At 38.7% G+C, this 10,028-nt stretch overlaps 1 protein-coding gene across 3 annotated transcripts; it reads left to right on the top strand.

The window, feature by feature from the left end:
• Positions 1 to 286: 286 nt before the first annotated feature.
• LOC148869006 (uncharacterized) lies at positions 287 to 9,781 on the top strand. Of its 3 annotated transcripts, XM_088967917.1 has the most exons (6): positions 297 to 598; positions 710 to 876; positions 1,714 to 3,525; positions 7,513 to 7,919; positions 8,038 to 8,098; positions 8,852 to 9,781. In XM_088967917.1, exons 3-6 carry the CDS (start codon positions 1,861 to 1,863, stop codon positions 9,359 to 9,361), a joined length of 2,643 nt encoding a protein of 880 aa, XP_088824043.1. In that variant the 5' UTR covers positions 297 to 598; positions 710 to 876; positions 1,714 to 1,860; the 3' UTR covers positions 9,362 to 9,781. The 3 variants fall into 3 exon arrangements, with proteins under 3 accessions (XP_088824042.1, XP_088824041.1, XP_088824043.1); XM_088967916.1 differs by lacking the exon at positions 710 to 876 and having other exon boundaries at positions 287 to 598; positions 1,697 to 3,525; XM_088967915.1 differs by lacking the exon at positions 710 to 876 and having other exon boundaries at positions 295 to 598.
• Positions 9,782 to 10,028: the final 247 nt, after the last annotated feature.

Here is a 10,028-nt window from a genome sequence, read left to right as displayed (position 1 = left end):
GACACGTGTCATATTCTGGCACGCTGGCCGTTTCGTCATTATGGTATCTTTACGAGGACAGTCTAGCCTTTTGATGGCCTTCCATGTATTTTTTTTACCACGTCGGAAAATTCTTTTGTTCGGCTACTATACCCAGTACTTCACTCACCACTCGCCACTCGCCACTCGCCACTCGCCAACCTTTTGAGGAGTAGTGCTTTCGTGATTTGGGATTAATGAAGGGTTAGTTTGGTCATTGCGACTCATTCTTTCATTTCTTTGCCTTTATAGCGAGGAAGGAAAGAACGAGAAAAAATATTTCTGGTGTGGAGGGAAGGAGCTGCCGCGATCCTCCTGTGTTGAGTGTTCACCGTCACGGCGGCAAGTTTTTTGACGTTAAAGATGACGGCGATATGACGTTAAAGCCGACTGTGGTGGACGTTAAAGGTAACGGCGGTTGTCGCTTTGCCATTCTCGTTCTCCAGCTCGACTGAACCTGGAAGTCCGGTCTGGTTTCTGTTGGATTTCCGGCGAAGCCTCGTCGGTGAAAAGCTTGAAGTCTGGATTTAATGGAGACTCTCTCTGAACTTAGTTCTGATGATGAAGGTTTCAATGGGAGGTAATAAAAAATTCCGTCTTCCTTCACTAAACGAACTGTATCTTTCTTTCTTTCTTTTTTTCATCGACGAGCGTAGATCTAATGTTCATCTCGATAATTACTAATGATCAGGTTCGGTTGATTATAGGAGAAATGATACTGTTCTTCATGTTTTTCTCACTTGAAGGAAGAGAGAGAGAGAGAGAGAGAGAGAGAGAGAGAGAGAGAGAGAGAGAGAGAGATTTCTAAGTTTCAGTAATTATCCTACGAACAGCAGTTAAGAGTAGCGAGTGAAAACTGTAAGTTCACGGTCGATTGACTTTGGCAGTTTCTTTAACATTTTTGAGCTGGATCCAGTGAGTGTTGAGTTGAGATTCTCGAGATTTTTCACTAAGCAGGCGGAATTCGATGAGTGGCTTTTTTTTTGAGTTTTTGCGAGCACGATACGCTAGTGTCTCTTCCGAAGTTAGGGTTTCACCAGAGCTTACTGTTTGTGGTTGCAGTAACATAGTTCCTCCTTTTTCGTGTTCTCTGAAACTTGTGATGTTTTTTCGTGTTTCTGAGTTTTCCGTGTTGAGGTTACCCATGGTAGTAAAATTGCACTGTTTGTGGTCTCTACAGAGAGAGAGAGAGGGGGAGAAGGTGTTTGGCTTAAAACGCAAAAGATTCTTAAAGAAAGAAAGCGACGATCGAGAAATGAAACAGAGAGAGAGAGAGAGAGAGAGAGAGAGAGATCTTTCTCTTGGTCCTTTTTCACCAAGTCATGTGATGTTTGCTTGAGTAGACATGGCTTTCACGCTTTTGTTGTTTTATTTTTCGTCTTTCACAATCCATGTGATATCCTCGAATTCTTCCGCCTGTATAGTATCTTCCCGTCTGCTTCAGTTACTATCATGGTTGAATGCTGTCTACTCCATTAATGGATATTAACTTGCTTTTCTTCCCTCTCTATCTCTCTCTTGCGTTTGCTTGTTCGCTAATATTCTTCCATTCTACAAAAAACAATCACTTTTTTCCCCTTGATGTTTTTTATGTTTACATGGCTAAATATTGTATGGAAAGTCTTAATTTCTGTGCTGATTTTGATTTTGTTGCTTAATTATTTTTATTATTCTATAGACTGGTTTGGACTGCAGGAATGCTGGGAATAGTATGGTGGTATGGATTTGGAATGGTTGGAACCAGTTCACAGTTCTTTTCATCTGAATTCTGAGCAAGACGTTGCTTGGGGAGCTTTGAAGGCGACAGATAATTTGAGGGCGTGATCGTAATCAGAAGAATCCATGTCTGACCGATTTGATTCAGAATGCTTCAACTCCGCAACGACGAGCTTGGAGAATTCGCTTTTGGGCATTAGCAACTGTAGGCCCGATTCTCATGTTGCACAGCAAAGCCGTCGCGACAAGTTGAGAATTCAGCAAAGCTCAAGTCAAGGTCACCACCGTACGCAAGATTCCTCCCAGCATCTGGTGCAAGTACCCAGAGATACCGGCGGATTGAACCCAGATCTGGTTCAAGTTCGGAATGTTAGGAACTGCGGCGACCTTCTGTATGACCCTACTATCTTCTCCTCAGAGATGCTCAACTTCTCAACGACGAACACCCATTCCTCCTTAGCTCACAAACATGGAATGCTGCATGAAGAATCCGGGCCAGATCGGCCTGGTAAGCCAGTAGGAGCTGAGGTTTCTTCTTTTGCTAATTCATCGTATCCAAATCCATCCAACTCTAACCCTTTGGTTAAAGCCGGTGATACCCACAACCCCATGATTTGGAAGGGTTTTGGGTCTCAGCAAATCTGTGATTGGATAGTGAATTATGTGAATGGACCGGTAATTAATGCATGCAGTACTCAGAGCCCTTCACAAGCTGGGGGAGTTTTATCTGGCACGGTGAATGAAAACAAATCTTCTGCTTATGCCCACTATCCGAAGCCCGGTTTCAGTGGGTACCAAGATGTTCAATCATCTTTGACCAACCCATCCAGTGAATTATCTAGTCAAGATTGCCATAAACAGTATGAATCAATGCAGTGCAGTTCTTCATTTTACCAAAATACCCTTCATGAGGTTGTTGCACCTTCCTCCAATGTTCTTCAGAGCCAAGGTTCTGAAATGGCTTCTCTTGTACAGCAAAACATTAATAGAGAAACTAGTTCATGGATGGATGGAGCAAATGAGCTGGTTCTTTTGCCGGTCTATGAAAACCAGGCCAATCCTTCTAGACTTAACAGCGCTGGTGCTTGGGCGGCACAGAGGCCATTGGATGGTAGTAATCAATGGAATTCCAATTTGGGCTTTGCGGAAAACAAAATTGGAGGAGACTTGAGGACTGTTGCGAGTGATTCTTCATCTCATCAGGCTCTATCCTTATCACTGTCCTCCCACCGATCTTCTGAGCTGCATGCAGCTCAGTTTGGGGAAAGATTTGGGTCTGGAATTTCACAATCAAGGACTGGTATTTCCAGTGGTTCTCAGGATTTCAAAAGTAACAACTCTGGTTATTTATGCTCAAGTTTCAAGTCATCAATTGGTAATAAAGGTTATTATAGAGATTCGATGGGAGGCGTTGTGAGCTTGTCTACCTATGAACGCCGAAGTACGGGTCCCCTTGGGCCCTTCACTGGGTATGCAACAATTTTGAAGAATTCAAAGTTCCTGAAGCCTGCCCAAAAGTTACTGGATGAATTTTGCAGTGTAACTGGTCCAAAGCTCAACAAGATTTGTGAGATGTCTGAGAAGAGATTGGGAGACGTAAGCACTTCATGTGATACTGGGAATGCTGGAAACGAGGTTAGTGTGAGGGGTGGTAATTCTGGTGCCTCCACCTCATTTTACGGTTCTACTGAGGCGAGTGGTGAAGGTGGAGTTGGAAATGGATCTTATGATCAGTCACATCACCCTGAGTTCCAGCAAAGGAAAGCAAAGCTCTTATACATGCAGGAGGAGGTTAGTGATGTTCTTTTCAGACTGATATTTTTTATATAGCTAGCTATCTAGCTCTGTTCATTTCCTTCTAATTTATAAGTTACATGTCCCGTGAAGGATTGTTTTATGGTTCTAAACAAACAAATTCAGTAAAAGATGATCTCAATGAATATGCGAATTTATTAACTCTATGTGCATGTCAAGGTTCAGATAGGTTCAGGTCATTAACTTGCCTCTTAAAAGTGGTATTTTTTAAATGTTTTTTTTTTCTTCATAACGTTTACATTCAATTATTGAAGCTGATGATAATTGATAATGTGGTGGAGCAGGTTAGTTGGGTTACCCGTCCAATCCTTATTGGGATGGATTTGGTACGCCCTTAATTGGGATAGGGGTTGGGTTCAAGTTGAAAACCGTCAACCCATGATGGGTTTTGGTTTTCTTTCTTTTTTTTTTTTTCTTTTTTTTAAATATTTTCCATTTTTAGTTCTTCACTGCCTTGCCCTATGCTCGATGCTGCCTCAGGTCACTCTATTTATGGGGCATGATGTTTGGAGAAACTTTTTGAAAGTGCTTTCATTGGAGGGAAAAGATAAAAGTAAGAGATGTTCAGTTGCATGGTCACATAAAAAGAACTTTTAGATAACATAAAGATGTTTTTTCAATTCTTTTACAAAGCAAGATGTTGCTTTTCCAAGTATTTACCTTTTTGTCGTCTTGCTATAGAAAAGCACAAAAGTATATCCATAAACCTTTAGGAAAATTTGCTGCTATTGGAAAATCCTTTATATTCTTGACATGATCCACCTGAAGTATTGATTAGAACAAAGGAAACCTATTATTCTTTCAAAGACTAGAAACCATACTATCATTTTTCATGATTTGGTTATTGGATTGCATGTTGTACAAGTTCATTCGATTGGGGATTTATTTGGTGAAACTTCTATCACCACTAGCATTGAATGAGTAAGGTATCTTATTATTTCCTTTGGCTTTCTTTTCTGGAGTGGGGGTGTTCTGCTTCTCAACTCGGTTTATGTATAGAGATCTACAGTGCATTGTGGAATGGTGGGAGTTTTCTTTTAATTGTAAGGCTTCAATAGAGGAAAATCCTTGATTTTTGGTACATAGATAGAGGGATACCAGTAACCAATTCAGGATTAAGGCTGTAGATGATATTTTTTGTTTCCATGACCTAGCATGTAGCTGTTGATTTGGGAATTTAAATTTATGGGATGGATTTCAAATAATTAACTTGAATTTATTCAAAGACTTCTTGTTAGTGCCTATACATTAGTGTACCATCATATGTTATTGTTAAATGTGTCATTATTGGAGTTCTGAAAAAAAAATGTATATTTTTAAGAAAAAAGAGCAAAGAATTTATTAATAAAGAAAGCCGAGGGAGGCATGAACCTTACCCCTTAAAACTAGTACCAAAGAACAGAAAACTTCTCTAAAATAAACAAAGAAATGTAAATTAAAGAAGCATATAAAGGATGATTGCTTTTATTTGATCTTGAAGGTTTACACACTGAAGGATCCTGATCCTTTTTGGATGTATGACCCCGGAATAAGCATCCTCCTCTACATTATGAGCCTCCATGACCACCATAACCGTCTAAGTTCCCCCATTTTTGTTGCTTCACTGTAGTAGTACGTTTAGCATCAAGATGTTTTTTAATCATGGTACTGGTTTTTTTTTAACTCCATGAGATCTACTCTCTCCACCTCAGATTGAGAATCCTCATTGAGAGCATCATTTGTTCTCTTGTGCTGCCTGGAGCCCTTATCTCGATTTTCCATTATCTCTTGTTCACCCTTATCTTCAAGCCCTTGATCGTGCTGAAAAAAATGTATTTTAATATTTCATTATATTGTGATGTAGGTCTCATTGTACATATTCCACAATATAGGTACCATTATATCTTTAAGTATGAATTTATTATTCATCATGATCCTTTTGCTAGGTTAGTTCTTGTATAAATCTCTACTACAATATGGATTTATAAGAGGAATTCCATTTATATGTTAACAAAATCTTCTGTAGCCAAATGGTCGTCATGTGACATTTTTCTAATTAGTAAGAATCATTTTTTTTCTAGTTCTTATCCAAACAAATTCTGTGCATCTTTCAACAGGATATTATTTAAACGTTGATATGGTTCCTATTTTTTGTAAGGGTGCATCTTTTGCACCATTACCTTGGTATAGAAGTACTCGTGGTTGTTTGGTTGATATTGACTTCAGTATGTCTAGGTGGTTCTACCACTTTGAAACTGTAGAAGAGTAATAATCTCTTTTAGGACTTCATGTTTCAGTTTACTTTAGCATGAGGAAGTCCGAACTTAAAGGAGTAAGACGTAGAACCACTATCTTGTTGAAGCTTTACCTTGGAAATTAAGATTTTTGAGTTAAGAACAAAAGGAGATATTTGTGGGCAAATTCTTGTTTCTGAAGATGTTTAATTAATGCACCATGTCAAAACCCAGGCAGACACTTCTATTAAATTTAGGTTTTCCCCTTTTAATAGTTAATATCTATGTGGTTTCTCAGGAAATTTGTGAAATTCGCCATTGTGGTTTTTGGTGAATTCAGTACCTTTTCTGCATTGCAAAAATTTTGGTTGGAAGGTGGAACAAGATTGTATTGGGATGAATGAATAACAACCTAAGTTAATTGTCTGTCATATTCTTGCTGTTCTGGCAAGCAATTACATTCATTTGATCCCTCTGTGACATTATAATGTTCAAAAGATAGTATCATTGTCTTTATGTATCACATAAAGAAGTATCTCACAAAAATATCCTAGAAGCAGACACTAATTTAATAGATGAAGCGGTAGTGAAGTGCATGAGAATAATGATGCATCCCAAAGCAATTCAATTAAAATGCAAGCCAAGTGGGATGGAGAACTTTGCTTTCTTTCATAGTTCTTTGACACCCAAAATACAACTATTACATAAATTGAATCCCCTTCATTACATATTAAGATGTTGTCTCTTTATTTTATTTTTGGAGGAAAATTTCAAGGTCATTCAATTGAGAGGTTGAAGATCATTCTCATATATATCCCTGGGGTTGTTGGAAGTTTTGGAGATAATTTTTTGATGGTGCCAAGATGTTTCCAGTTATCTTCATTGTTTTTACCTTAAAGAAGGCTTCATCTTCTTTCTGGATTTTCGCATGGTGCCTTCCTTTATTTCCAAACTACTATTTAAAAAAAAATCAAGGGAAAGGAATTATTTGATAGTAAATAAATATGAAAGACATTGAAGAGGCTGTCCAAACGTGTGGACATCCCAGTTTGAGTTAACATTTATTATCATCATTCATCAGACTTTTACCCACCTTTCCAAATCAAGTGTCAAAGTTCATTTAGTTGTCCTCTAGAACCATTAAAAATACCACCGATGGTCTTGCTTAGTTTGTGATCATTCAGTGGATGGCAACTGCACTTTTTCTTGTCATGTCACTCTTGACTAGAACATCTTAGGGGGTGTTCAACAACATGGTTAATTTTGCTTCTGAAAACAAAAACAATGTTGCAGTTTTTTTTTTCAAAAAAAAAAAAACCAACCATGTTGTCAAACACCTCCTAATTATTCTCCTTTGTATGACTCAATTTAGATGATCATTTTACTGTATATATTACCTCATAAATTGCAAAACTATTGCAAGTGATTGCTTTATCATTTTACTTTATCTATCCTTCATTTTCAGAACCATTGCAAGTGAATGTTGTTCCAGTCACCATTGCTACCCATATACTATGAGCTATGTCTATAATTGGTGAATGTTGGGGTGATTTGATCTCTGGATCAGTATAGTTGGAAGAGTTTTTAGTGTTAAAAGAATGTTCACTGGTGAAAAAAATTATTCTTTCCCTGGTTAATTCACATTTTTTTAATGAATGGGTTAATTCACATTTTTTAGCTACATTTATGTTAGATTTGTATGTCTTAAACACCATTTGGTAATGGATTTCTTCTCCCATGGTATTGAAAGGTTAGCAGAAGGTACAAACAATACCAGCAGCAGATGCAAATGGTGGTATCATCGTTTGAATCGGTAGCTGGTCTCAGTGCTGCTACACCCTATACCTCATTGGCTTTGAAGACTATCTCGAAACACTTCCGGTGCCTGAAGATTGCCATCTCAGATCAGCTGACACACATTACAAAGATCCTAGGAGAAGATATGTCATCTGCCACAACTGGTACAAGTAGTAGTAAAGGTGATACAATGACCCCAAGGCTGAAGTTTGTCGATCAATACTTTCGGAAGCAGAAGTTAAATGGGGATAGTCTAGGCTTCCTTGAACCCCAGCAGCATGTCTGGAGACCACAAAGGGGCCTTCCAGAACGTTCAGTTGCTATTCTCAGAGCATGGTTATTTGAACATTTCCTTCACCCGTAAGCTCTCTCTCTCTCTCTCTCTCTCTCTCCCCCCTCTCTCTCTCTCTCTCACACACACATACACATGCACACGTTTATCTAATAAAAATAATGTTGGGAGTTTTCACTTTCTCAGGTATCCAACTGATGCAGATAAACAAATGTTAGCTACTCAGACTGGGTTGACTCGAAATCAGGTTGGCCCCACATTTGTTCTACATGTCCCATTTCATTTCATTAGAAAAAAAAATAAAAAAATAAAAATAGAACGTGTAACTCAGAATTCCTTTCTTCTGAGTATCCTTGGTAGTCCTGGCTGAATCTGCAGACCGTGTATCCTTAGTAGTCCTGGCTGCGTATTTCCACTGAAGTCCTTTCTTCTCAGGACTAGTTTATTCCAACTGTGCATTTGCTACTATTCCTGAGTTGCTGTAGTTCCCTATTGTGCCTGATCTTGAAGTAGTCCTTTCTTTCCAGGCCTAGTTTCTGCAAACTGTTCATTTGCTACTAGTACTGAGATGCTGTGGTTCCCTGTTGTGCCTGGTCTTAAAGCCCTCTCTTTCCAGGCCTAGTTTCTTCAAACTGTGCACATTTGCTACCAGCAGTCTAGTACTGAGATTCTGTGGTTCCCTGCTGTGTGCCTGTATGATGTGGTGCAATCGTGATTGTGTAGTCTGTAGTCGGACCATTAGCAAAATATTAAATCACATTATAAAACTATAAATTGTGGTGGCCTTTGTAGTTTGTATTATTATGGTTGCTGTTAGTATTTTCCAATCCCTAGGTGCTGCTCTTAGTCTTGGTCCTTGCTGCATCTGCTGGTTAGTATGTGCATTCGTGCATTTCAACTGACACCAAGAGTGATACAAATTGGTTCATTTTGTTTGCTTTTGTTTTTTTCCCCAAGGGCTGACATTAAGTGGCACTCGCCATTTGATTTATGTATTCAGGTATCAAACTGGTTCATCAATGCTCGGGTAAGAGTGTGGAAGCCTATGGTTGAAGAGATCCACATGCTTGAAACCAAAGGTTCTGCTGTAATGGACCTGAATACTAGCAAGAACGAAAGCTGGGCCGCCTTCAGCAATGATGATAGCGCCCCTCCAGGGGATCAACCCAACAATAAGCTCATGGTTGAGCCCATGTCTGAAAAACGACCAGTTTGTTTGGGAATAGGTCCTGTGCTGAACACCGACGATGGCAGGAATCTTCCACACTGGAATCAAGGGAAGCAATCGAGAATGCATTGCCAGCTTCCGGCGGGCATGGACAATGGGTTGATAGGTTTTGTGCCATACCATCAAAGCGGGTTATTAGACATGGGGGGCCTTGGAGCTGTCTCTCTCACCCTAGGTCTGAGACACACTGTTGATGATGCACAGCAGCAGCTGCAGCAGCAGGAGGAATGTCATCTAAAGAGACATTTTGGAGGTCAGATGATTCATAATTTTGGAGGATGACTAGGTTCATAGAGGAAGATCGCCTGGAAATTGCTGGGGTCAAATATGTTCTTCTCATTTAATTATATTCTCAATTGGGTTTGATGTTTGGTTGATGCAAATAACATTAATATGTTAGCTGATGATCGGATGGCACCAGTGAAGATGGGTACGTCAGAGGAAACGTCTATAAAAGAAGGCTTGGAGAGATGGGAGCGGCATGTTGAGAGAGAGTAAGGATGAATGGGATCATGCCAATACAACAGACTGACATTGTAAGGTAAAACAGGGAAAAGTAGAAAGGACTAAAGGAGCAGTGCCTCTCTTTTGTTTTGTTTTTTGTTTTTTTTTTTTTTTTTTGGTTCTTTGGTTTTAATTAATTGAGTAACACTCTTTTCATCAATTTGATAATTTAATGCGCCATGGTTAATTAAGGGAAAAGCTTTTCTGCTTTTTTACAAAAAAACCAAAAAGTTTTTTAGGTGGAAATTCAAATTGGAATTGTTTGAGTAGGGTTTGAACGATAGATAGGGTCTGAACGATAGATAATAAATTAAAATTCGATTTTTCATAATATAAGTTTTAGTAAAATGACAGTAAATGGTAAATTATTTATATGTTAATAAATCAAGTGTTCTTAACTAAATATTAATTTATATGTCATCTATCAAATTTTTTTATTAGACAA

This window comes from Nelumbo lutea, chromosome 2 (genome assembly GCF_056320005.1).
Source record: "Nelumbo lutea isolate HS-2025 chromosome 2, American lotus-T2T, whole genome shotgun sequence".
Lineage (NCBI taxonomy): Eukaryota > Viridiplantae > Streptophyta > Magnoliopsida > Proteales > Nelumbonaceae > Nelumbo > Nelumbo lutea.
Note: the sequence above shows the minus strand (reverse complement) of the source record. Positions and strands in the feature narration are given on the sequence as shown.

What these genes read in the sequence shown, in the direction of transcription:
- LOC148869006 (XM_088967916.1), top strand. Translation starts at nt 1,861, where the DNA reads ATGTCTGACCGATTTGATTCAGAATGCTTCAACTCCGCAACGACGAGC. An exon ending in TCTTATACATGCAGGAGGAG is followed by an intron (nt 3,526 to 7,512) that starts GTTAGTGATGTT and finishes TGGTATTGAAAG; the next exon opens with GTTAGCAGAAGGTACAAACA. An exon ending in TTTGAACATTTCCTTCACCC is followed by an intron (nt 7,920 to 8,037) that starts GTAAGCTCTCTC and finishes TCACTTTCTCAG; the next exon opens with GTATCCAACTGATGCAGATA.